The sequence below is a fragment of the Centroberyx gerrardi genome, chromosome 16 (genome assembly GCF_048128805.1).
Source record: "Centroberyx gerrardi isolate f3 chromosome 16, fCenGer3.hap1.cur.20231027, whole genome shotgun sequence".
NCBI lineage: Eukaryota > Metazoa > Chordata > Actinopteri > Beryciformes > Berycidae > Centroberyx > Centroberyx gerrardi.
In genome coordinates this window covers 21,194,710-21,222,526 of record NC_136012.1, presented here as the reverse complement: position 1 = coordinate 21,222,526, position 27,817 = coordinate 21,194,710, and the positions used below count along the sequence as shown (strand labels likewise).

At 43.8% G+C, this 27,817-nt stretch overlaps 1 protein-coding gene across 1 annotated transcript in view; it reads left to right on the top strand.

Moving 5' to 3' along the window:
• Positions 1 to 27,817, top strand: part of slit3 (slit homolog 3 (Drosophila)) — a 268,893-nt gene that overhangs the window by 148,696 nt on the left and 92,380 nt on the right. The window contains exon 6 of the mRNA XM_078289056.1: positions 10,770 to 10,841. Coding sequence (XP_078145182.1) covers positions 10,770 to 10,841 — 72 coding nt within the window. The remainder of the gene's footprint in view (positions 1 to 10,769; positions 10,842 to 27,817) is intronic.

The window sequence follows — 27,817 nt, the reverse complement described above, 5'->3', positions numbered from 1 at the left end:
ATGAAAAACGTGCATCTTAGTACACAACAAGAGGGACAAAGCTGGGCTGTAGGCCTACTTGCTCCTCTGGGTCGAGTTCCCCGAGTGTGATGTAAATTAAAAATGGCCGACATGGGAATAAGGTCCACAGGAGATTATTAGTCTGGAGTTAAATGGACCAGAAAGTGGCTTTGTTGTTAAAGATCTGTGTCCGTATGTGTTTTGTGCTCTGTGTGTGTGTGTGTGTGTGTGTGTGTGTGTGTGTGTGTGTGTGTGTGCGCAGGTGGGTGGGTCAGTTCCCATGGCCTGGTTCCAAACCTTTGAGTTCAGGTTGGCTTTCTCTCCTATCTGATCATCTAATCCACTCTCCCTTCTCACATCGGCCACATTCCAAACTAAACGCTACACACCACCTTGCCTCTTTGACCTTTGACACTCTCTGCAAGCATTTTTTGTATAGTATTTGACAAGCCAGACAATACCAGTAAAAACCCCAGAAAAAAACGAGCATCATGCCTCAGTGTAGGTGATGATGTTAAATTACGTGTTGAAATGAATGTGTTGATTTGAGTATTTCCACTGCAGTCCATTTTCCAGGCAGGGTTTGCTGAGCGTGCGTGCTCTTTTTTCGGCAACGCCCTGCTTCACATTCATGCAGTTACACACAGTCACACCTGGGAGCTGCCCAGTACAACCACAACCCTCTGCTGTTGGCCACTGGGAGCTGCCCAGTACAACCGCACTCCTCTACTTTTGGCCGCTGAGCAGCTCTGAGGTAGTAGGTGGAATTCAATATGAGCTTCCAGACATGGTTTTGTGCTTCCTTTACACATTGGACTCATTCCACGCTAAAATGCTACACCCTACCCTACCTCTTTAACACCAGCCTCTCTATTGTACATGGCTTTTTACTCTCTGGCAGAGCCGCAAAGTCATATCAGTCATGTTTGACAGTAAAATTGTTCTGTGCCCCCATTAAAACCTATTGCGCTAAATTGCTTTGAGCTACAAAGTGAATCATTTTACTTTTTTTTTTTTTGTTCTTGTTAAAAATAGGATCGGCTCAAGCACACAAAAATCTTTCATGTCCTCCTCTTCCTTGTCCTCCTCATCTTTCTCCCTCTGCTTCCTCCCCCCTTGTTTCTGCTCCAATCCGCTTTCCTCCACTTCCTCCTCATCTTCCTCCCTCCATCGTTTCCTCCCTCTTTCTCACCCTCCTGCCTCCTTCTCTGTCTCCCTATTTCACCCTCCTTCCTCTCACTTCCATCACCTCTCCCTCCCTCCATCCCTCCATCTCTACCTCTATCCCTTCCTCCCTCCCTCTCTTCATCCCTCATACATCTCTCATTTCTCCTCTCTCCCTCCATCCTCCTTCTTTCCCTCAATTACTCTCTCTCCCTCCTCCATCCCTCCATCTCTACCTCTATCCCATCCTCCCTCCCTCTCTCCATCCCTCCTACATCTCTCATTTCTCCTCTCTCCCTCCATCCTCCTTTTCTTTCCCTCAATTACTCTCTCTCCCTCCCTCCATCCCTCTCTCCCTTCTCCTATCCCTCCCTTTTTCTGCCCCCACTTTCCTCCATTCTTCCCTTTCTCCACTTTCTCTCCCTCCTTCTAAACTTTTCTCTCTCCATTCCTCCCTCTTTCCCTCTATCCCTCTATCTATCTGTCCCTCTATCCCTCCATTCCTCCCTCTCTCCTTCTGTCATCCCTCTCTCCTTTCTCCTCCCTCCATCCTCACTCTTTCCCCCTACCTCCTTCTCTCCTTCCCTCCATTCCTCCCTCCTTCGCATCCCTCCATTCCCAGCTCCCTCCATCTAACCCTCCCCCCCCTTCCGCTCTCCCACTTTTTCCTTTCTCTCCCTCCGTTTCTCTCTCACCTCCCTCCATCCCTCCATCCCTCCCTCCATTAGACAAGGTGACTCCTGCAGTAAAAGGCTCCAACCCTCCATTATACCACAGAGTAAAAAAACCTTCATGACATTCTGTCCCTGGTGGACACAGCATTGATTTTCTCATATGTCTCTCTCTCTCTCTCTCTCTCTCTCTCTCATTTTGTCTCTCTCCCTCCCTCTTACTTTCTCCCCTATCTCTCTCCCTGCCTCCCCCCCTCTCTCTCTCTCTCTCTCTCACACTCTCGCTCTATGTCTCTCTCTCTTTCTGTCTCACTCTCTTTTTTCCGTGGTTTGGGTCTCTATCTTTCTCTCTCTGTTCCTCCCTTTCATGTTGCCTAGTGGCTACTGTAGCATCATACACCATTCATCGCCCATGTGTTTCTCAGTCACACACACAACCATGCACACACACACACACACACACACACACACACACTAACACATTTTCGACCCTGCTATCTGATTGACTGCTTTGCTGAAACTGCCAAGAACCTGGCAAATACTATTACTGTAGTCTGCTGCTAACCTAAGGAGACAGGTATATGCCATACATCTGTGTGTGTGTGTGTGTGTGTGTGTGTGTGTGTGTGTGTGTGTCCATGTAAGAGTGTATGTGTATGTATTACTGTAGGCCTACTGCACTGTATCTATATGGTGTGTTGCTAACCCAAGGAGACAGCTATATGCCAATATGCAACCCATCTGTGTGTGTTTGTGTGTGTGTGTTTGTGTGTGTGTGTGTGTGTGTGTGTGTGTGTTTACTGTCAGCTCCCCTATACATTGTGCTGACTTCTGGTCTTGTCACTCTCCTAAACTCAGCCTGTCAGTCAGACTACAGATGATAAAGGTAGAGCTAGAGCTAGAACGGATAGAAAGGACAGGGCCTGGTGTTTACTGGTCATTTGTTTCATTACACCAGAGATGGCTGCCACACACTGTTTGATAATGTTGTGTCATATGTTGTTTTTAGCCAACAAGGACTTAGCATGATGGATTTACTGTATCTCTAATGTCCAACATGCTCTATTTATTGTGTTTTTATCTATATGATCTTCTGGCTGCTCATCTTATTTTATAAGACTCAGAAAGTTGCCATGAAAATGAGCTTTCTGCCCTTTTAAAACTGTAATAGGCAGGTTTAATGTAAAAAGCCAAAAGGCATTCAGTGTCCATTTGCTTTTGCTTCTATCAGCCTATTATTTAAGCCTGATTTCTTGATGCTTACTGTAAGGTTATACTATTATATTTGGTAGTTTGCTATACTGCAGTCCTTGATACCTACTATAACGTTTTGTACTTACAGTGAAGAAAGATAGAGAGAGAGAGAAGGAGAGATGAACGCGATGAACCACAGAGATGTGTACATTGCAGTCATGCTTAAATCGCATCATGTGTAAGTCGCTCAGGCTGGGATGCATATAGCTGTAGTTGGATTACAGGAAAGCATGGATGCATCAGATAAGGCACAGCTGTTTCATATACCTCACACTACACCTCGATGCCCACACACACACACGCGTTTTATCTTCTCCAGCCACCACTTCCTCCTATTACACCTCCTTTTCCATCCACCCCGCCTCCCCTCGCTCACCCACTCTTTTATTGTGAACAAAATTTGATTAATCTTTTCCCACTGGGCCCACCCATGCTCAACACACTCATGCTGCTGTAAGGTGCTTTGGAAGAAAGTGTCCACCTAATGTAATATGTTATGTATGTTATTTTTTCAAAACAATACAACAGTTCGTCAAGGAAAGAGCGAAAAAGATATATGAAACCCCGCCATCCTCCCCATTTTTTTTTTACTTCTTTACCTTTCTCCTTCCTTCTCCTTTCTCTCCTCCCTCGTAAAACGCCTCCACGCTTCACGCTTCCCTACCCACAATGCAGTGCAGGATGGCCGTTTGTTTGAGTTATGACTACAGCGCCTCAGTGAGAGGTGAGAACATTGTGTCGGCTGCGTGCACGCGCTTGCACCCACACATACGCACACACACACACACACGCCCGCACACACACAAGCACAGGTTTCTGACATGCACAGTCCTGAATCCCTGTCATTGCAGATGTTTGCCTTCTTTTGTTTTTATGTTGAAGACTAGTCTTAGCACGCTGGTGGACAGCTAGAGCCAATCAAATGCAGCCATGAGGATGTTTGAAAGCATGAACAAAACAACAAACAAAACAACAAAATAACATGCATTCTTCTCTTACACAAGTCATAGCAAAGTACATACAATTACACAGCCATGCACAGCCCATAGCCCATAATAATACATAATACATAACATGTTATTGCCAATGTTTATGTTGGGTATCATATTTGTCAAGGGAGAGCAGGAGAGCCATCCTCTAACAGTTGTAGTTTTCAAAATCACAGTGCTAAAATTGCGTCAGACATCCTAAAATACATATTTAGAAAAACAAAAATATCCGAGCATAGTGGTTATTTCCAATTGGATGCACAGAGACTCCTATGTTTGTCTAAGGACCCACTAAATTAGATGTATGTTGTTTGGCGGTGTTGCCTTGCTTCAACCTGAATTCTGGGCTGTTGCACTTGACTGTTATACTTAATTATAGGAAAAACTTATACTTGAGGTGTGATGGATTTATCCTCCCATACCCTTCACATCGCTAAAGGCAGACATATCATTTACAAAGCTGTTTTAAAATTTCCCCTAGCTTTACCCTGTATTGGCATTGTAGAAATCCCCACACATTGCATCGCCCTGCATTAGGACTGCATGCAGCGGTAGCCATTATAGATGTCCCTCCACCCTGCATCAATACTGTATACAGTAGTAGCCCTTAAAGCATGCCCCCCCCCTCCCACCCTCACCCTGTATTAGCCCTGCATTAGCCATTATAAATGTCCCTCCACCCGCAGCATTAGTGCTGTATACAGTGGGAGCCATTGTAGGAGTCACCGCATCTTGCACCCTACATTAGTGCTACACAGGCAGCCATTGTAGAAGTCCCATTAATCCTGCATCATCAGTACTGCAGCATTTTCCAACATTTCCTCTTGGAGATGAAGCAACAGTGCAGCAAACCAGCAGCCGTGACGACACACTGCATCGTCTTGCACGCATGAACGTGTTCGTATCGTCATGTTGATCTGTGAGATAGAGAAGGAGGAAGGTAACCAGAGGAGACAGGCAGGGATGGTGAGAGAGGCAGGGAAGCAAGCAAACAGGCGGATTTAAAGAGGGTGAAGAGGTGAAATAAGGAGAGAGGGAGAGAGAGAGAGAAAGAGAAAAGGTGAGTCCTCTCATCTGTCTCTTTCAGTCTTCAGACTCCTTGATGCTAATAGTCAAACAGTGCGGTCGGCCTCATTCATCTGCATCGCTCCTCCCTGCCCTTCATTCTTCACTTCTACATTCTAATCCATCTTTACCTCCCATATCCATCCTTGATTCAGTCACCTCTACCTTTTATCTATCTTCACCTCTCCTCCTCCTCCTCTTCGTCCATACGCCTGTTCCTTAACCTTCACTCTTACCCCTCTTTGGCCCTTCTCTCGTCACTCCTTTGCTGCTTTCCTCTGCTTTCTTTCATTCTCTCCTTCCCTCCTTCGCCTCATCCCACCCCTCAATCTTTTACTTCTTCACACTTTCTTTTTTCCTTCCCTTTCTCCTTTCCTCCCACCATTCCTTCCCTTCTTCCCTTCCCGCTCTCCCCTTCTCCCACTGCTCCTTTCCTTCTTTTCTACTCAGTCTCTCTCAAATTGTTTCATCCCCTCTCTCCCCTGAGCCCATCCCTCTCTGCTTAATTCCTTCCTTCCTACCTTCCTTCATTCCTTCCTTCTGTTTCTATCTCCTCTCCTCCCACCACTCGTTCCCTTCTTCCTTTTCGTTCTTTCCTCAGACCGGACTTCCCTCTCACTCCCTTTGCTCCCTCCCTCTTTCCCTCTCTCTCTCTCTTTCATTGTTGCAGTCCTTCTTTCTCCTGAACCCATTTCTCCATCTCTCACCCCACAATTTTTTTGTATCATGTTTCCATCCACCCTTCCTCTCTTTAGCTATGTTTCTATGTATCTGTCAAGCATTTTAAGGAAACTTTTGAAATGACATAAAAAATAAAATATGAATTGGGTGTGTTTCCATCAGCTGGTTTGAAGCAAATAAACAGGCTTCCTGAATGTCAAAAAAAAACATCCACAAGAAAACAAGAATTTGGGCAAGCTGTTACAGCTGACCATATTTCATGCTTTCATCTGAAGATGAAAACTAAGAAATGCACTTGGCAATATTCTAATACACCAACTAATGGCCATACAACCACGATGACAGCAGCCTATATCATTTCTGAGCAGTTGTGGTGGACAAATATTGTACAAACATTTCAGAACATACAAAGCCACTTGAAATTTAACTATGTCGTTATTTATTCAACAAATGTGTTCCCATCACCATTTATCACATAATTTCTTTATTGACAAAAACAAATTCCGCTTGAGTAAAAATTGTGTGGTTTCCATTAAGCTTTTCTAATTTGATGCTTCCTTATTTGCAAAAAATACTTGGATGGAAACCCAGCTCAGCTAGTGTCCTCTCTCCCTCCTTCCCTTCCTCTATCCCATCATTAATTAGTCAGTCAGTAGCGGCTGCTCACTGATGGATTCATGGAGCCACGGGACTGCTGTGTGTGTGTGTGTGTGTGTGTGTGTGTGTGTGTGTGTGTTTGCGTGTGTGCATGCATGTGTTGGTGGATGTGTATGTGTGCATGTGCCTGTGTGTATACATAGTGTGTGTGTTAAATGTGTGTATGCATTTCCATGTGAGTCTCTGTGCGTATGCCTATGAATGTGTGTGTATGCGTGTCTGTGTGTGTGTGTGTGTGTGTGTGTGTGTGTCTTCCCATAGCTCCAGATGGGAGCAGAGGGTAGCATTGAATCAGTCTGCCAATAGGCCGTATGATAGACATGATTAAACACACTAACTAATTACATGGAAGGAAATTAAATTTGGGACCCCCATTTTATCCCCTATAACAAACAGACAAAATCCTAATACACACACACACACACACACACACACACAACATACACATACACACAACATACACACACACAAACATATATGAGGACTGTTGATGCCACAAGATGGTACAAATGTAGAGAACACACACACACACACACACAGACAGACACACACATCTCACTCTCATCCCAGATTGATAGCAATCATGTCACTGCTAATCAGGGTGCTTAGTGAACAAAGCTGTCAGAGGAATTCAATCATATCGCAGATGATGGAATCGTTTACTGTGGCGAGGATGGGAGATGAAGTACATGGCCGCCAATACGAATCCACTTGTTATTCTCAATTCTGGAAAAATTACAGATGTTTCTGGAAGACACTGATAATATGTATTTCTGTGATTGATTAAGCTTGCCTTGTACAATAAAACCAACTGATCGCCTGAGAGACCGAGTGATTCAATGGCACTCCAACCTACAGTAGATTTCATATTCAATGTTACAAACAAGAGAGAAAAAATGCTGAAAATAAAGCTTTAATAAATACAGCCAACTTTGGCAATGCCAATGCATCTCCATATGGCTGATCAGGCTCTGTGCCAGTTTGCCAGCTTATAAAAACATGCCTTTTAATTACATAAAACACAAATATGGCACAGCCATATGTTATTGTGATCTCCAGACTCTACATTTTAGAGTCCAGTCATTTAACAGATGCTCGCCCTCACAGCTCCCTTCCAACAAGGAGGCAGAAATATCTTAGATCCAAAACAAGGCTTTGGACAAGGGCACTGTACACAAACTTATCAGACTATTTTACATCTTTATATGAAAGAGCACTTGTTTAGAGCAGCACTTTAATAGTCTTAGCAATCTTACTAATCTTGCTCAATTAATCAAGAAAGGCATGTGGGAATGAGGTAAGTAAGTTATCTCTAAATCACCTCTAAAATATAATTGCATTCCATCAAAATAGATCAAAATATCTCATCAGTCTCCAGAACCCTTTGGAGGGCCAAAAATAATTATGTTTTGAGCCAAATTTGGCCCATAGGCACTGTGTTGGTTGGTATTTAGCCTAAACAGCCTCAAGATGTTGCCCCAATTCCTTTGCATTTACTTCCATGCAAGAGCTTGGATGAAATCCTGACCACATGCCATGCACCTGATCAAAACTGGGTGGAAATATGTGAGAAAAATTGTGTACTCTTTTGTGCAAGCGCTGTTCTCCAGAACACTGTGATGCATGCCAGTGCTGCGTCTGGCAAGCACAGACCAAATTTCAAAATAAAAGCGATATGTGGATCAAACAAAGCAAATCATCCCAATAAATAGCTTATTATGACACAGTATTGTGGCCTTGTATATGAGCTTTTCCAAGTTTTGTCTGCATAGCTCTAGTTCCACAGGACAGCGCTTTTGCAGTAGGTCAAGTGGTGGACTTGAACATGGAGTGGGCCATTTCTGAGATGTTCAAAGTGGATTTTAACAACGAAACAAACTTCTGAATGTCTGTTTTTCACATATATCTATCTGAAGCTGTCGCATCTGAACCTTTCCTCAACCAGCCGCTTCTTGCTGCATGGTATGGGGTCAAGGTTTCCTCCAAGGTTTTGCATGCATTGAATTTTCGACACCAGATAGTAAATGAAATACAGTGACATCTTGACGCTGTTAAAGCTAGATGGTATTGTACTATAGAAATAGAGTCTAGAAAAGATTTGACGACAATAGGCTAGTTGCATTCTCAATCTCTCTCTGATATGTTTCTTTTCAAATACTCTGAGGCCTCGCACCTCCCTCAAACTCCTCTCAAACACTCACACACACACACACACACACACACAAAAATACAAAAAATGCGCCCCTCCCCAGGCCCTGATGTCTTTGGGTTGCCCTCAGAGGGAACCCAGATCCTGTTTGGGGAACCACCGCCCTCAGGGATGAAAGCCGACATGACTGATATAACAGGTGCCGCAATGTGCCGAGGAGAGACCCGGGGTACGGAGAGGGGAAGAAAAGAAGATTTAAAAGGCTGATAGAAGAAAACAGGGAGAAGAAATGGATTAGCGATGGATAGATGGAGTGTGAGAAGAGAAAAGGTGAAGGGGAATCAGAGATGAGAGGAGAGGAGGAGGAGAGGAGAGGGCACCAGAGAGAAAAAAAAAATGGATTATGAATGGAGAGAGGGAGAGAACATGAAAAAGCGGAGAAGACGGATGCCCGGAAACGAGGGGAGAAAAAAAGAGGAGAGGATAGAAGTCAAAGAAAAAAAAGGATTAGGGATGGAGGGATCTAGTGGAAGAGAGATGAGATGGGAGGAGGACAAGGAGGAGGAGAAGATTAAGGTGGAGTGATATGCTTTTATCTTCCAGTGTCTCGAGAGCAGACAGGAACTAGACATGCTGTGTGTGTGTGTGTGTGTGTGTGTGTGTGTGTGTGTACATTTATATATATGTGACTGCGTGCGTCCAAAAGGGTATTTGCCTGTGTGTGTGTGTGTGTGTGTGTGCACCTGCATGTGTAATTGTGTGCATGTGTGTATGTTCTTCTGTTTGTGTGTCTGTCTCTGTGTGTGTGTGTGTGTGTGTGTGTGTGTGTGTGTGTGTGTGTGTAACAGGCTAAATGCCACTCATCCTTCCCGGTTGAGTAAAAGAAAAAAACGAAAAAAACAAGGAGACACTTCTAAATGTCTGCCCTTTGTATCGCTCCGTCTGCAATCCATCCATCTGCTCCTCCTTCCGAAAAAAGAGGGGGATCGGGGAGGGGGGAGTGACAGAGGGATGGAGGGAGGGAAGGAGGGAGAGAGGAGTGGAGGTTTTGGGGTTGCTGGGTTCATGGATGGAGGGATGGATGGAGGTGGGGAAGGGGGGGGGTCGCATACTTAGAGCAGAGCAAATTAAAGTAAAAGCAAAGGATGGATGACGGAGGGGTGCAGGGAGCATCTGGGAGTCCGGCGAACGAGGCGTCGAGCGAGACGGGGAGGGAGAGAGAGAGAGAGAGAGAGACGAAGAGCTGGGAGGCAGAGAGAGAGGAAGTAAGGAGGAAGAGAGAGAGAGAGAGAGAGGAGGGGAGAGAGAGAGAGAGTCGTGACTGTAGGTTGATTTACGGAGGCTTTCCTTTTAATGAAATTGTTTCAGTGACAGAGCCGGTAAAAGGCCCTTAATGGATTGGCTGGCCTAATGTAATGAAATTACTCCCTCTTTCACTACAGAGAGAGGAGAAAAAAAAAAGAAAAAAGAGGACGTGGGGAGGAGGGGGAGGGGGAGGGGGCGGGGGAGAGGAGAGGAGAAAATGCAATTAATATTTACAGAACAGACAAGCAGGGTGGGCTTTAGTAGCCGCGGCTCGCTCTCTCTCCTCCAATCTGTGTCTACCTCCCTCGCCCCTCTCTCTCTCCCTCTCTCTCCCGGTGGCCAGTGTGCGCTGGGCGTGCGGCAGGGGAGGGAGGTGATAGGCTGACGCCAGGCAGGCCACTTCAGCTCGCTGCTCTCCTCTCTCCCTCTCTCTTTTCCTCTCCTCCTCTCCTCAGGTCTGGCCATATCAGCGCTGAGGTGAGAGCCTTAACCTTAGCCTGTGAGCTAGCGTCTGGACGGGGTATCCCTAGTGTGTGTTTTAGTGTAAGTGTGCGTGTGTGTGTGTGAGTTAACGCCGGTGTCTCCTACCTGCTACCTTAAGCCCACTACTGGGGTATCACCTCGAAACACACACACACACACACACACACACACACACACATGCAACACACTCACTCATGCACTAGTCCGTCCTTTGCTAGTCCCTCCCCCAGCTGAGCGGACCTTGCAGACTTGCGGCTGACTCTCTCTCGTCTCTCTCTCCCTCCTCTCCCGTCTGTCTGTGTGTGTGTGTGTGTGTGCGCGCGTGTGTGTGTGTGTGTGCGCGCGGTGCAGGCAACTGGACAGCAACCACATCAGCTGCATCGAAGATGGAGCTTTCCGAGCGCTGCGCGATCTGGAGATTCTGTAAGTAGAGAAAAACCCGGTCCTCTTACTCTGGCTCCATCCCTCCTCTCCTCCTCCTCTCATCCTCCTCCTCTCCTCTCATCCCCTCTTCTCCTCTCTTTCCCTTCCCCTGGCTTGTCTGTGAAACGGGGATCTGTCCTGCTCTCCCTCCCTCTCTCTCTCTCTCTCATCTTTCTTTTCTGTCTGATTCTGTTTCTTCACCCTTTCACGCTTCTTTTTCCTCTCTGTTTCTTGTCAAAATCCATGTCTCCCTTCCTCTCCTCTCTTCTCCTCTCCTCTCTTACTCATGAATCATCCCTCGTTCTTTCGCCTTAATCTACTTTTCCCTCTGATCTTGTTATCTTTCTCTTTATATCTATCCAATGTATGTCTTGAATATTAGAAATGTTTTTACTTAAAGATGCTTTTGTCTGGCGTCTGTAGTTTATTTATGTGTGTGTGTTCGTGTGTTTGTGTGTGTGTGTGTGTGTGTGAATTATCTCTAGCGATGTCCTTGCGGGTGTGTGTGTGTGTGTGTATGTGTGTGAGAGAGTGTGTATTTATGTGCACGTCTGTGTAGTTGTGCATGTTGCTCGCAAGTGTGCACCGCAGCGTACCTGTTCATTCACCGGCAAATGTGTTGTCCTTGACATACAAATACACTCACATACACACACATACACACACACACACACACACACACGCATACACACTGGGATAACAGCGTGTCTGCCACCTGCTGTGGTTTGCGTTTTCTCTGCACTGTGTGTGTGAGTGTGTGTGTGGATGATTCCCTCTGCATATGGGAATACGTGAATGTGTTTGTGTGCTTGCTTTCTATCAGTGTGTGTGAGTGTGTGTGTGTGTGTGTGAGAGAGAGAGAGCGCGCAAGTTTGTGCGTGTGAAGCTGTCCACATTTTTATAGCTGCTCATTTGTCATTGTGCTCAGAGGTGTGACTGGCGGCTGTGCAATGCTCGGTGTTGGGTTAGGTGCCTACTTTCTCTATAGAGCCTTAGTGTGTGTGTGTGTGTGTGTGTGTGTGTGTGTGTGTGAGAGAGAGTGTGCGTGGGTGTGTGCATGTATGTGTGTGTCTGTGTCCATGGCGTGCATGAAGCAGACACTGTGCCACTGTGTGTGTTGTGTGTCTGAATGAAATCTAGAGGTTCAATTCATAGTAAAAACTAATATTTCCCTTATATTTCTGTGCTCAAATGTATGATGGTTAAAGAGTGACTGCGCTTGTAATTTTGTGAGAAAACAGAACTGGAAAAGAGTTACAAAATGAAGATGCTTGCCTTTCTTTGGTTGGCACATGCACTGGTGTGTTTTTCTGCAGGGTTGTTGGCAGTGCATTCATATTCTGCTCTATGGTGCCGAGAGGTGAATAGGTTGGTGATATTGCTGCTGAATGTGTTTATCAGAGGGCAAAACTGTATAGTAAATAAGGCAGAGAGAGAGAGAGAGAAGCATGGAGACAAAGAAAGACAGAGGCAGAGGAAGAGATAAGGAGAGGAGACAGTAGAGGAGAGGACAGGATGACAGGAAAGAGCAGGAGGAGGAGGTTGACAGCGGCGTCCCGGCCACTAGTCTGTCTGTCTCTGGTTACTAAGTAGGGAGGTAAACGCTGGTATTAATCTGTTCATGACAACTGGACATGGTGGAGGACCACAGAGAGAGAGCAAGAGGCAGAGACTGATTATACTGGTGACAGTGTAGAAGTCTGAATTTAAACAGGAACATGAAGTTTGTATTGGCCTGGTTGATTCTCATGATTTTGACCTTGTGGGCACTGATCAGATGCTTTTATTTTCAGTTAGGCAGCCAAGATTTCGTTGATCTTTCTTTTAAAGATCACTGTGAAATGACCCTGTAAAAGGATAGAAATTGAATTGTTTGCTTCTGGAGAAAACCAGTCTTTGACATGTTATCATTTGAGTGATCATAGTAACATAAAGAACCACCAGGCTACAATGTGAGACAGGCTATTATTAGACCAGGGGACATATTTATAAAACGCACAAAATTTTGGCTTGGGACATGACACAAGCCAAAGCTGTGATTTATGAAAGATCTATTTTGATGCCAAAATCTGTTGGCTACATCTGCTTTCTCCAGTTTTCTGTGAAAAAAGCAAAAACGAATTCCTAACATTATTAAAAGTATGAACTCCACTTATAAAAGCTATCATTCAAATTTGCTGAAATCGTACTCATTTAAATGATTGCATGATGGAATCAAAGATAATGTTAAAAAACCTTGTTATTATCATCATTTTTCTATACTTTAGACCCCAGGCGTTTGTCAGAAGGTGTTTTCCCAGCAGTGTTGGACACATCTTGATGAGTATCTTAGTGTTGCAGGTGTGATTGGTCGTGGTGCAGCCTGGTGCTGCCTGATGGGTTCACATGAATGATTAAAGAGAGCAGAGGATACAGTGGAAAATGGTTGAAGACAGGGCGGCTTACCCCACAGGCAACATCCAGTCCGATGTGAAAACGCATGACAGCTCTTATTGGTTGTGAAAAGAGGCAGCAATTTGCATAACCGTTTTACATTTAATGTTGTACATCCAGCATGTATTTTAGACCACATGTTGTGTTACATGCATAAAATATCAGCTTGGGTTTCTGCTAAAAAAGTTGTTTTTTTTTCTCCATCTTCCCTTCAATCGTTCCTCCTTCCTTCATTCCTCCCTCTCTTTCCTTTTAGCAAAGTTGGCTTTTTTGATTTTCTGGCCTCAGTTTTGCTCAGCGCACAATGAAAGTGATAGGGGGCAGATAGAGGGGGATCGGCAGTGCGAGATACAACATATTAGCAATTCATAAGACTTTGACAGCTGAGTGCTCGGCAGGATTTACAATTCACTGTAAATACGGAGCCGATCCCATTCACAGCAGACAGCATGACAGCACACAGTATATTCACTGAATGTGACGTTTTAATAAAGGCAGGTGTGTGTGTGTGTGTGTGTGTGTGTGCGCGTGTGTGTGTGTGTGTGTGAGAGCAAGTGTGCAAAGGGCATGAATGACAGTAAGCAATTCTGCCGCTGGACTGATCTTCATTTCAAGCATCTTAACATACACACATGCACGCAAGCCCAAATACACATGCACCGATACATGCACACACACACACACACACACACACACACACACACCACACACACACAGAGCCCCATCTGTTCAGTTCTTGGGGTTGATTTCGTGACCGCAGTACAAAATGGGTTGATAGAGATAACAGTGATGGGAGGTCACCTGACTGCACCAGCAGGTAGGTGTGTGTGTGTGTGTGTGTGTGTGCGCGCACGCAATCTGCTGTATGTGTGTGTGTATGTGTGTATGTATATATGCGCGAGTATGCATATATGCCATGGTGTTATTGCTTGTATTTGCATGTATGCATGTATGTGCCTGAATATGCGTATACATGTTTGTGTGTGTGTGTGTGTGTGTGTGTGTGTGTCTGCATGTGTGCATACATACACACGTTTAAATGTGGGTGGATATGCATGTGTCAGCTTGTGTGTGTTTGTCCATGTCCTTTTGCGTTTGTCCGTCTCTGTGAATGCATGTCCATATGCCCATATGTGTGTGTGTGTGTGTGTGTGTGCTTGTTGTTCATGTGTGTTTTTCATGAATAATCTACCAGTCACTGCTGGCAGACTCCATCACCATTACCATTCAACACTGGCCAGTTAATATATGAAGGAGCTTAGAGAGGATGATCACTCCAGCAAAAGATGTCCCTTTGCATGTATGTATGTATGTATGTGTGTGTGTGTGTGTGTGTGTGTGTGTGAGCGTCAAAGAGAGTTACGAGAATGTGAGAGACTGTAAGTGGGCTGGCGGGTAAATGGATGTGCACGCATGTCTGTGTGTGGTTCTGCAGTGTGTGTATGTGTGTGTGTGTTTCAGCCATTTCTGTGTGTTTCAGCCATTTGTGTGTGTATGCCTCATGCTAATTGAAAGCAGCGCGGCGCTGTGTGTGTGCCGCTAACGAATCTCCACATTAATTAATCTAGTCATTTTTAATTAGCCACTGTTTCTTGGTAGACTAGGCTTTATCTGAGCTGCTTAATATGTTTCACAGGAAAAGCGTTGACGTGTCAAAGCTGAATATTAGGGCGTCGGGCTCATTTTGAAAACGCTAAATGGATTTTACTTTGTCAGTTTCATTAGTCTTGTTATAATTGTTCTCTGGAAAAAAATGGAACATTAGGACGTTTTTTATTTTATTAGACAACATGTCAAAATTATTTGAGACATTTAAAAGGATTGGATTTATAAAATATTGGCCTCATTGTGACATGACAAATTTTGTGTATTCGCCAATGTGGCTAGAAAAAGAGGAATCATTTGCTTTCATTGGACAGCTTGTTAATCATTCCAGATGTTTCAATAGCTGAATTTATTAAAAAAAAAAAAATTGGACATAAAGACGATATTTTTATTTTTTCGTCTGGTTTTTGTATTAATGAGGCGCATTTGCAGTCATGGGTAAAATTAATAAGTCTGCTATTTTGTGTATTTTTTCTTATAAATTCAAGTTTGTTTAAAGGAAAACTTTGTCTTTTTGGCAAATAAGATCTTTGATCAAGTTAGCTCCATATGACAATGAGATGGTGGCAGTTTTACCTCTATGTTTTCAGTATTTTCTGTTCTGCAGCGCTTTTGAGATGCAAAGATAGCGCGTGTTGTCCGCAAAAGCATCACCAAGCATCATAGAAAATTAAATAAATACTGGACACAGAAGTGAAACGGCAACACATCTTCTCATCGATTAACAATATGTCGATCCAAGAGTTGATTTGCCAAAAAATTTGGCGCATTTCTCAGAGATGATCAGTTTCCAAGAAGGTAAGGGTGAATGTTTTGTTTGAGTTCCTGTTACCTGTTACCTTCGCCCCAATTTGAAAGGAGTTCTGTTTGGGTTTTGCTTCCCAAAGAGGTTCAGGAAGAAACAAGGATATGACTAAAGACACTTTCACATTCCGCTGTTTCCTTTGATATCCACTCCCTTTACTCATATGCCGTCCAATAGCTTCTCGTTGAAACATTTAGATTAGTCTCTTTCTCTCTCGCTTTCTCCTCTCTCTCTCTCTCTCTCTCTCTCTCTCCCTCTCTCTCTAGCTCTAGCTTCTCTCTCTCTTTCATGGCTGCCAGGATGAAAGTGGAGGATCGGTGTTGTAAAAGCAAAGGCAGCGCCTGGCTATGATTTATTTAGACCCAAAAGGACTGCGGTTACTATCCTTTCCTTTTTTGCCAGGAGAGGAGAGAGGAGAGAGAGAGAGGGGGGAATTGACAAAATGGAAAAGGGCAGAAGGAGGGAATAGGAGAGAGAGAAAGAGAGGAGTGTGATATCAGTGTTGTAAAAGCAGCCAGTTTCCTGGATATCATTTATTTATCTGCTGTTGGACCTGGAGAGAGATAGGGAGGGAGAAACAGAGGGAGAGAGGGAGATACAGAGAAAGAGATAGAGGGAAGCAGGGAGAGGGAGAGAGATGGGGAAAATATAGGGTGAGACAAGGAGATAGAGAGATATAGCTAGGGAAAGGAGAGGGAGAAGGGAGAGGGGGGAGAGAGAAAGAGGAAAATAGAAAAAAGTGAGGGAGAAAGAGAGAGTGAGAGGTAGGGAGGGAGAGACACCAGAGAGATAGACAGACACGTAAAAACAAAAAGAGCAGACAGAGAAACAGAGGCAGAAAAAAACGTACATGTGTTAGAGACAGAAAGAGAGAGGACAGGAGAAAGGGATGTAGGAGACAATAAAGGTGTGTAAGACATCAGAGAGGAAAAGGGAGATGAAATAGGGTCGGACAGCAAGGCGTGGAGAGGCACTGATGTGACGTGAGACCGGGTTAAAAAAAAAAAAGAAAGAAAGAAAAGAACAGAGTGATAGAAAATAGATTGAAAGGATCAGAGAGAGGGGAGCAGGGAGGCATTAATTATTGATGGAACAAATGTCTGACTGACTGACTCAATTTGGCCCTTTTGTTGTTTCCAGACCACCAAGGCTGTCAGATAGACTCAGAACAGCGTTTCTCAAACTGGGGTTCCGGACCCAGACTGGGTCTCTGCTGGTCTGCTACTTTGTGGGGTCCCATCCTCACATGGGAACAGTGTGTTTTAATGAGCCTGGGTTGCAACGCATAACTGATGCTCATTTGGGCTAAAAATGGTGAATTAGTGTGATATAGAGTGTTATATATAGCTTAGCTGAAGTGACAGTGGACCATTTTTTATAGCTGTATTTCAAGTTTACAGAAAAAAAAACACTTGTAATTAAGATTCCTACAGCGCAAGTTTATTGTATCCTTCAGTTTTTTTGCTTTAATATTTCCAATATCAACATTTTTACAGCCTGACTATAAAAATGATTTGCATGAGTTCCTATCACCCCACTGGGCCGATAAACGAGCTGAATCTCAAAAAATTTTAAAACATTTTATTACATTAATTCCCTTCCCTGCATAAATAAAGGTAACAAAAAGTCTCTGATAATTGCATTTGATGATTGCCAGTGCAGTAGAGGTGAGTCTTGCTAGGTGAGCATCAATATGTTTTATAGCTGCATGTGTGTGAATGAGCAAAGGGAATGTAGGCATGTGTAAAACCTGTATTCATAAAGCCGTGGTCTTGAGTCCAGCTTGACCTGAATGTCATCCCTTCTCCTTCTTTATAACCTGTCATTTTCCACTGCATACCGCCCAATAATGCGGATAAACTCCAATAATGCTGTAGAGAAATATTCAAGAAGGAAATTGGAGTGGCTTTCAGGTAAGCATTCACTGCCAAGCCAAGAGTTTAGGGAAGTGGCTGCTTGACTGGGAAGTTGCCAGTCAATCTTCAGAATTAACTTTTTGGCTCATCTGCCAAGGGCTGATATACCCAAAAAAATTACCTGCCAAGAATAATATTTACCGGCCAAAATAATGAATATACATTTGTCATTGAAACGTGTCACCCTGCCTGTTTTCAATGCCATTTTGTGTACACACACTTGAAGCTGAAGTCGGAATGTTTGACAGTTTGAAATTCATCCTGAACTAACATTTCTCTAGTTAACCATCCAGGCAGTGGAGAGTTTAAACACTGCCGCTTTGTGTAGAGCCAGTGTAACAGACAGCCAATCAACAGCTTGTTTGGTACAGGGACATTGTTCTACTTTGATTTGATTGGCTCACAGTCAGAGAGAGCGTATGGCAACAGGGACGAAGTTTGAGAACAGGCAAAGACCAAAGTTCATTCATAGTATTCCTATGATGTCACATGCATTTCTTACCTATATGGTTCTTTACCATATACACAGCTCATTGGCTTTGGCTGTGATTTGAATATAATCACCTGTTAATTAATTACAATCATCTGCTATTTTCCTACCAATTTGGCCATGTGGTGATGTAACAGAATATTGTGAATATTACTAAGGCATTCAAATGTTATTGTCTTGAAAAGTTACTGGCTAGTGTAGTGGGTGGGACTTATTGATTCCCCAATTGAAGACAAATTTTACCAGTATTTGGCACTTGGCAGGTGTTAATTTTGTACTCTATTGCCAGTTCAAAGCCACAGACTGCGTGCGAAAATGAAGAAACGCTCTCCTTTCCCTTAACATCCAGTATCAAGTTGCCCTTTAGCAAGACACCTCAACTGCTCTGCCAACAGTAGAAGACTATGGTTGTACTGGCAGCTGACCGGTGTGAATGTGTGTAACTGTATGAGTATGAAGCAGGGCTTAGCTGATAAAGAACATGCATGCTTTTGTCCTGTATAAATAAAGGTTAAAACAAAAAACCTTCCCATTGACACCGTATGAAAACTGTCACAGCTCTTCCCGTACAGCAACCCTCTGAAACTAGAGCAAACACCCTCAGGAAAATGGCCACAAATCAAGCAGCTAAACCCGCTGTAATACTTTGTTTTACCAGACAAGTCAATTCATCGACGTTTTCCCCCTCCCTGCGCTCTGTGATGCCCTGCCAGGAATTAGCAGCGTTTTATACTTTACATGAAAACAGCTGTCGTTTCAAAGGTGTTCATTGTAGTGTGGTGATGGGATACTAATGTGCCAAAACAAGTGCTCTTCAAAGATCAAAAACGGCCCGAAATTCACACACATTCTCTCTCTCTTTCTTTCTCATCCTCCCTCATCCCTCTCTCTCTCTCTCTCTCTCTCTCTCTCTCTCTCTTTCTCTTACACACACACAAACACATACACTCGACTCATTATTCTTTCAACAAGGCTTAAAATCTTGAACAGATTGTAAGCCAGGGTGGCCTTATCATATCCATCATTAAACACCTATCAGAATCAATTAGATCTGTACCATTATTCTAAACAAGTGGTTTTCTTAATAGCGAGTTCGTTATTGACGCGTGACAGTGAATCTCACTATGATCATCGTTAACATTAAACAGAAAGATTAATCTTCATTATTTGACATTCCTTTTCATCTCAATACAACCCTTTGAAGGCTTAAGAGTCGTGGTGTGTTTTTTTTTTAACTGGTAGAGCTAATAAACACATTTAGGGATTTGGAACTGGAGTTGAACCAGTGATCATTGAAAACAACAAATACAGAGACTCTTTTCTCTTTGAGTATTCATTTCAAAGGTCAGCCATGCACTGCCCAAAGCTGTACGTTCTTTAAAGCTTACAGCTGATAAACACATTGATGGGATTTGTTATAGGAGTTCCCATTGATGCATGACTGAGAAATGCGCTCTGATTATTGAAGACAACAAACACGAGGACTATTTCGCTCCTAATATTTCCATTCTGTTTTTTGAAAGCTGTAGGTTCTGAAACACATCTAGTGGAAGTGGAACAGGAGTTTCCATCAATGCATGACTGAGAAGAGTACCATGACCGTTAGACTCAACAAACCCACGGGGCTACTTTCTTCCTAATACTTTGATTCCACCTTCTGAAAGCCTTTGATGGTCAAAGCTGTATGTGCTCAAACTTGTAAGGCTAATAAACACCGCAGAAGTGGAATTGTAATTATGTGATAAACACAGTCTTTATATTTGGCAGAAGAGTCGCTCCACTTTGTCGGTTTAATTCCTAAGAATTCCTCTTCTTTGCAATCACGTCAGCGCAGATGGTAGGCATTCCTCCTGTAGCGACTAATGATTGTGTGCGTTTGTGTGTGTGTGTGTGTGTTTCCACTCAGCGAGAGCTAATTTAATGCCAAGTGCCAACATTGAATGCAGGCCAGCCTTCCACTGTACTTGGAAGCCTTTTCATATATTATTGTATTCATTTGTATCAATGAGGAATGCACAATAGAAGGTAGAACTTGTTTTTATCTCCCAAATAAAAAGTTTGAATTTAGTTTTTTTTATACTTTGTTCATGTACCATTTATTTATTTTGTTGGTTATTCAGTTTATTCACTTTTGATTTGTTTACGTCCAAGGTTCTTCAGCCTAACTCAGTCCAGATTTTCCTCACTGATCTGGGGATTAAACCACCAACCTTCTGATCGTAAACTCATTTCTTTAACCATAGCCTCCGCCTTGTATTATTGCAGATTGAACGCCTAGTCAAAAATTGCACTGTAGAGCTTATCTTTTCTCAATTATTATTATTATTATTATTATTATTATTATAACTCTCTGTTCAGTTGCATTCGCCTGCAGTGCGGTATAATTTGTAGACCGATTGCAATCACAAGGGCAAACCAATCATTCCTAATGCCCTGCGATGTCTCAATCGATAACATATAATCTATTTTAAAACGATTACCAAATAGCTAACGCCTGATTTGGAATTCCACTGTGTTTTAGCAAGTGTGTCTACGTGTCTTTGAATGAGTTAATCCAGTTAGCGAGTGTGTCTGCCAGGCCACATCAGAATAAATGATGGGTCCCTGTGTGATGATGAATGGTAATTTAGATTTAACATAACTGGACTAACGAGCACGCTAATGACTCCAAAGCTAGCCTGGACAGCTCTCACTCCGATGGGTGCATGCCTTGCATCCCAATGAGCTGGGGAAAGGGCACCCAAACACACACACACACACACACACACACACAATAGCATGCAGAAGTGTTTTAATATATGCACACATACACAATCGCACATTCACACATGGTTACAGGCGCAGATGCACACACACATGGTTATATACATGCTCGCAGGCAGGCACATACACACACACACACACACAACCCACAGGCTGGGCTTCTATTTGTGTGTGTGTGTGTGTGTGTGTGTCCAGAACACCATGAGCAGTGGAGAGCCGTGATGTCGAGCTAATATGAAGCTGATTAATTAATAATTATTCACACACCAGTTTTCAACCAGTCGAATTAGATGCGGTTTTCATTCACTGATCGTTCAGCTCATTTTTTCTCCCCTGACAACTAAGATTAATGAAAATAGATGATAAGTACTTGATCATTTTCAGATATAAATAGAATTAATCAGTTCATTTTTCAAAAGGGTCTCTATTTCAGTCAAAAAAAAAAACAGAGTAAGTTCTCAGTGAATCGTTTATCTTCTCTTTTTTGGACAGATCTGAAAGCGGTTTGTTTCTCAAGGTGATATTAATTTTTTTTAGGCCACTGCAGAAGTCCATCACTTTACTGCATACTCGCTGCATCACTGCTGCATTGTTAAATATTGTCATTTTTCATAAAATTAGAAATTTTGCTGTTTTCAGAAGACGCACAGAGTCAGAATTCCTACTGCTATAGAAAGAGTTTAAAATGTCTGTGATATAGATGAAGGTTTCTACTGTAGGATGACAGTTAAAGTATGGTCAATGTTTCTGCCACCATAGGATCAAATGCTGCTTTGAGTGAAAGACAGTGGAAGAACCTGTGATGACAAATATATAGAAAAGAGAGACAAATCGTTCCGCTGAGTTAAGCCCCAAAATCATTTAGCCCATCCTTGAATTTAAGAAAAAGTGTAAAATCTCTCCTGAAATGGCCAGACATGCCCTGCTGGCCCCGGGATCAAATCTGACCAGAACCTTCTCTCCTGTGGCTCCGCTACACCGCAGCCCTTCCAGCTCTCTCATTATTTTGCGTTAATCCCCCCCTTAAGTTTCTTACTTGGGGAGAGAAGTGTCTTCGCAGTTAAGAAAACCTCCCTGATCTGTATCCTAGACCCATGACATGCACATATCCTTCATCTGCAGGTCTTACTGCTTCAGCGGAGCCACAGCGTATCACGTTTACGCTAAGTGGCATGATCAGACCTGAGACGTGACTTGATGGCCGTGCCTTTACATTACCATTAAAGACTGAACCGCCTGAAGCCCCTTATTACCTACATTTGTAAGCCAGCACGATACATTCAATATCATCAGAAACCTCAGAATCCCAAGGTTCATTGATAATCTCCACATGTTCGATCCCTGCAACACCCAGTGTGTCCATCAATAGCCATTTCTCTTATTGAAATATCCTTGAGCAAAATGCTGAAGCCTTACCTGTTGACTCACCGGAATTAGCTTTGGACAAGAGTTTCAGTTGAATACCAATGAGTGAAAACTAGCTTAGTGCTAGTTGCATGCTTGTCAGCTGTAAGCACCTTGGCAAGTTATAATTATGTTTTTTCTTCGGCTGACATGGATACGGACAAGCCTCTGATCTTTTAGCAACACCTTTAATTGAGAAGAAAACGTTTGAAATAGAAATATGTCACATGTCGTAATTTTACAGTCCTGCAAGTCTAACCAGATGAAGCTATTTTTGACCAGTGGCTGTATCCATCTATTGAAGAAACAGAAAACCCAGATATCTCTACATAGATCCTTGTTAGCATTACTGTCAAAACATAAATGTGCTGCAGATAAAAAGGCTATGCTAATTGCATTTGAATGATTTACATGTACAGATATAGACAAAGTTTAACAGGTTAGTGAACTGTACTGTAAAGAAGAAGGGAGGCTGTCGGAGTGTGTAGCCCTCTGGTTGCCTTTCTTCCCCCAAACTGTACTGCACTCTCATGTTGTGACAGACAGGACGCCTTTCTGCTGATGCTATATAAAGACTTGGCATGGGGGAAAGAGGAGGATTGAGATAGAGAGAGTGAATGGGTAACACAAGTCAAATGCCATGCGTGTGATGTCCATTGAATTTAATTTAACTGAATTTTAATTTGAATTGAAAAAGTGAAATTTTGAGCAAGACACAGATACAAACTCAGTGAGAGAGATGGGGAAAGAGAAGCCGTGATGGTTAGAGAAGCAAAGTAGGAGAGGAAGAGATAGTCCAAGTCAGAGTCAGAGTGCCATCACATGACACACACACACACACACACACACACACAGCCATGTTCAGGGGTCTGAGTAGCACTCTAAGGAGCAGAGGGACGGCTGCATATTTTATGATCACTCTTCTACAGCACCGCTCTCTGGATCAGGATGTACCATCGAGAGAGAGAGAGACAGACAGAGAGACAGAGACAGAGAGTGTGTCTGTGACTGTGTGTGTGTTTTGAGGGAAGTTGTACTGTCTCTCTCCCTCCTCTCTCTCTCTCTCTCTCTCTCTCTGTCTCTCTCCTCTGTCTCCTCTCTTGCTCTCTCTGAGTATGTGTGTGTGTGTGTGTGTGTGTGTATAGAAGAGGTTTTTTGGCCAGCCAGCGACCGTCATAATTCATAAGGGGAGACGGACAGAGTCGTTCAGTGCACTGTATCGCTCCACAAGGTGACTTTCACTCTGCCTGTAACACACACACACACACACAATTTCACATCATTTCGCTCCTCTCTTCCTCTCCCATCGTTTCTTCCCGCTTTCCCTTATCTCATTCTCTCTCTCGGTTTCATTTTCTATCTCTCTTTACCTCTATTCTGGCTTTGTCTTCTCCCTCCTTTTTGCTCCCATCCTCCTCCACAAGTTTCCACGTCACTCCTTTCCCCATCTCTTTCCTCTCCTTCTCCTCCCTCCCTCCCTCTCTCTACGTCCCTCCATCCCATCCTCTTCTTCCGTGCTCTCTCTTCAACCCTCATTCTCCTCCTCTCTGTCCTCCCCTCTCTCCCTCCTGATTCTCCCCCTCCTTCATTTCTCCCTCTCCCTTTCCTCTTCCTCTTGAGTGCTGTTAGTCCAGTCTGCTGCCGTAGATACAGGAGTTAAAATCCTTTTAGCCTCTCCTTAAAACCAATAAGAGTTGGACTAGGCAGTGACATCATCACACCGAGGAAGTTCAGTGATCATTCAACCGAGCGCTGAGACCAGAAAAAAATTTCAGTGCTGTTTTTCCTCAAACATCAAGGAAACAGAGCAGCAAAGAAAAGAATGGAGTGTCAAGCTTGTAAGCTGGAGGCAATGTATTGTATTTCAGCCCACTGACTTCCACTGGGCTTCCCTTCTTCCTCCTCTACCTTTTTTTGCCAACTTCCAAACCTACACGGCTGCAAGTTTAGAAATATAAAAAAAGAACAGAGGTTGTCCAACGGGCACCTGAGTGTTGGCATTACTCTTTAATGAGGTTTTCAACAGCACTGTTATAAGGAAATCATCTCATGCACACACAACCACCACCAAGAGTACTGTACTGTCCAGTGACATCGCTTACGCTCGACCGCCCGTGCACCCCAGATGAAAAACTTGCACCCAGGAATAGCTCATCCCACATTTTAAATGAATGGTTCCTTGGTGTTGAAACCATGCGGATTGGCGGCCAAGGCCTCTCTGAACCGTCCGTCCAAGTCGAATAAATGCAGCGTCAAACTAATCGACTGGCTGAGAGCCTTGGGGATACGTGTCTGTTGAGAAAGTTATTGGTTGGCGGCATGTTCCCTATTTCTGATGTGGAAACCAAACTCAAATAACTAAAATGCGGTTTCCATATATCCCAAATAGAAAAAGTGATTGCATTTTTAAGGGGTTGTTTGTTTTAGACACTGGCCAAAGCAAGTCCCCATCTCAAAGCTGTCAGCGGTCGTTCCCAGAGATGCTGTCGTGGTTAAGACCCGCGTCTCTGGGCCCACATACTGGTGACCGCTGCTGACGAATGATTGAATCCTGACAGAACATTTTCTCCCATGTGTCCCTTTCAGCTTTTCTACTTTATGCTTCAATAAAGAAATACTACTGGCTACAGCACTGACCACTCTCTTAAAAAAAAAAGTCAACTCAACTGTGTTTCTCACAATATTTACAGACAGAACCAGTGTAAACAGACCTCCCATAGCCTCCAAATGGATATAAGGCTCTTGTCACACATTTTCAGTCCCTTATCAATATCTCAGTCACTCAGTTTTAGAGTGAAAAAATCAATCCAATGTATTCAAGCTTAAAGAAAACCAGTAGTGGGGAGACAGTGTTTCAATAGAGGGCGCCTTACTGCAGCTATGGATTAGGGTGTTTAAGTGAAAAATTAGAATGTACTAAAACTTGCAGTTGTATGCCAGATTAAACTAACAAACAGGACAATGTGGCGCCAAATAAACTGTATGTATGTGCCGTTAAATATCTATTGTCTTCTACCCCGGTTATTGTGGAGAAATACGGACTTGGTATTTCTGCCTGCCTGTCCTAATTGTAATTTGAGTATATGGTGAAATACCCTGGATGGCTGTTTGTGCGTGTGTGTGTGTGTGTGTGTGTGCCTGTTTGTCCTAAGTGTAATTTGAACATATGGTGAAATAGAGTAGTTGTTTGTGCTACTGTGAATGTGCGTGTGTGAGAATGTGTGTATGGTCTGGATGTCAGAGTATAGTGCAGTTGGTGTGTGTCCAGCCCCAGCCGCCCCCAGTAACGATCGCATTTCTGCGGTCGCGTCCTGCCTCCAGATCTGTCTTGTATCCCCGACGCGTGGGCGCTGGATCGAAACCCCTGAACGAACCTTTCCTGAACTTAATGTTCAGCAATACAAGGGCCGGTGTGTGTGTGTGTGTGTGTGTGTGTGCGTGCGTGCATGCATATGTGTCTGTATGTGTGTGCATGGTTGTTTCTGTGTATGTATACGTACTGCGTGTGCATATGCATGTTTGTGTGTGTGTCTGTGTGCATATGCATCTGTGCATGCATGTGTGTGTGCGTGCATGCATCTGTTTGTGCCTGTGTCCAACTGTGTCTTTGTGTATGTGTGTTTGTGTGTATCCGTCTGTGTCTTTGTATGTGTGTGTGTGTGTGTGTGTGTGTGTGCGCGTTTGTGTGTGTGTGTGTGTGTGAGAGAGAGAGCAGAAGGGTCAGAGAGAACAGAGCAGTGCAGCTTTCTGCTGTTCAGTGATTTTGGTTTGGCTGGCCTCTTGGCTTCTGTTTGAGTCAGCGGGCTCAGCAGAGCCATCACACCCTGGCAAAGACCAGCGCCCTGGCAGAGACAGAGAGTTTGACCTGCAAGAGAGAGAGAGAGAGAGAGAGAGAGATGAGGGAAGATGGGAAAGAGAGAGAGAGAGAAAGGAGGAGGGAGGGAGCGTAGGGGAAAAAGAGGGAAAAGGGAGAGTTCAGCAAGAGAGCCAACTACTGCCATCAGAATAATGATAGTGGGTTTAGACAGTTGTTTGGGATTGCGAGAGAGAGAGGGAGAGAGAGAGAGGGGGGGGGGGGTGAGAGACGGGGGGAGAGAGAGAGAGAGAAAATGAGGGAGAGGGAAGTGAAGAGAAAGAGGAAAAGAGGGAGGGTCACATAGAGAAGGAGAGTCAGCTGCCAGCAGAATAATGACAGTGGGGTTTAGAAATACTTGTTTGAAATTTGGGGAGGGGGGCGAGAGAGGGAGCAGGGAGGGACGAAAAGAGAGAGGGAGAAAAATCAAGAGAGAGAGAGAGAGAGAGAGAAGGGCAGAGATAAAGGGACAGCGAACAAGGTAACTACTGCCGACGGAATAATGATAGTGGATTTAGAAATAGTTGTTTGGGATTTAGAGAGCGAAAGTAGTGGGGGTGAGAGAGGGATGGGGGTATAGTGGGGGGGCAGACTGAGGAAGAGGATGAGGAAGAGGAATGGAGAGAGAGAGAGAGAGAGAGATAGCGACAGAGAGAGAGAGAGAAAAATGAGAAAGTCAACTACTGCCATTGGAATAATGATAGTGGATTTAGAAAGAAGAGTTTTTGAGGTTTTGAGACAGAGAAAAGTGTGTGTGTGTGTGTGTGTGTGTGTGTGTGTGTGTGTGTGTGTGTGTGTGTGTGTTGGGGGGGAATGAGGGCGACAGAGAAGGGGTGAGAGAGGGTGAAAAGGGAGAGGGAAAGAGAGAAAGGGTGGGCTGATAAAGAGGGAGCGAGAGAGAGAGAGAGTCAGCTGCCGTTGAGCGGTGGGTTTAGAAATAAGTGTTTTCGATTTAGAGGGAGAGTGTGGACAGTGGGAGAGAGAGGGGAGGAGGTGAAGAGAGAGAACGGAGGGGGGTGGAGGAGAGAAAGAAAGAGTCAAATACTCCCATCCTACAGAGGAGGGAGTACTGAAACACACTGGAACAGCCATATAGGTAATATACTGTACAGTTTTACAGAGGAGGAAATAGTGACAGATATTGGAACAGCTAACTAGGTAATAGACCATTTCAACAGAGGAAATAGTGACACATATTGGAACAGCCATAATAAACTGGTTTACAGAGGAGGGAGAAGTGACAGATAGTGGAACAGCTAAGTAGGTAATAGACCATTTACACAACAGAGGGACTATTTTGGAATACCATATACTGCCATATACTGCATGTACCAGCACTTTTTAGGAGGGAGTACTGACAGATTTTGGAGTAGCCATATAGATAATACACAATTTACAATACAATACAGAAGGGAGTGCTGACAAATACTGGAACAGCTAAGTAAATAATAGACCATTTACACTGAGGGAATAGTAACATATATTGGAGCAGCCATACAAGAAACAAACTAAGTCGTACACTATTCTACAGAGGAGGGAGTAGTGACAGATATTGGAATAGCTAAGTTGGTAATAGACCATTTACACAGAGGAGGGAATGGTAACACATATTAGAGTAGCCATTAAAGTAATACACTATTTTACAGAGGAGGGAACCCACACACTGTAGGTAATACACTATTAGGAGGGAGTATCGACAGAGATCGG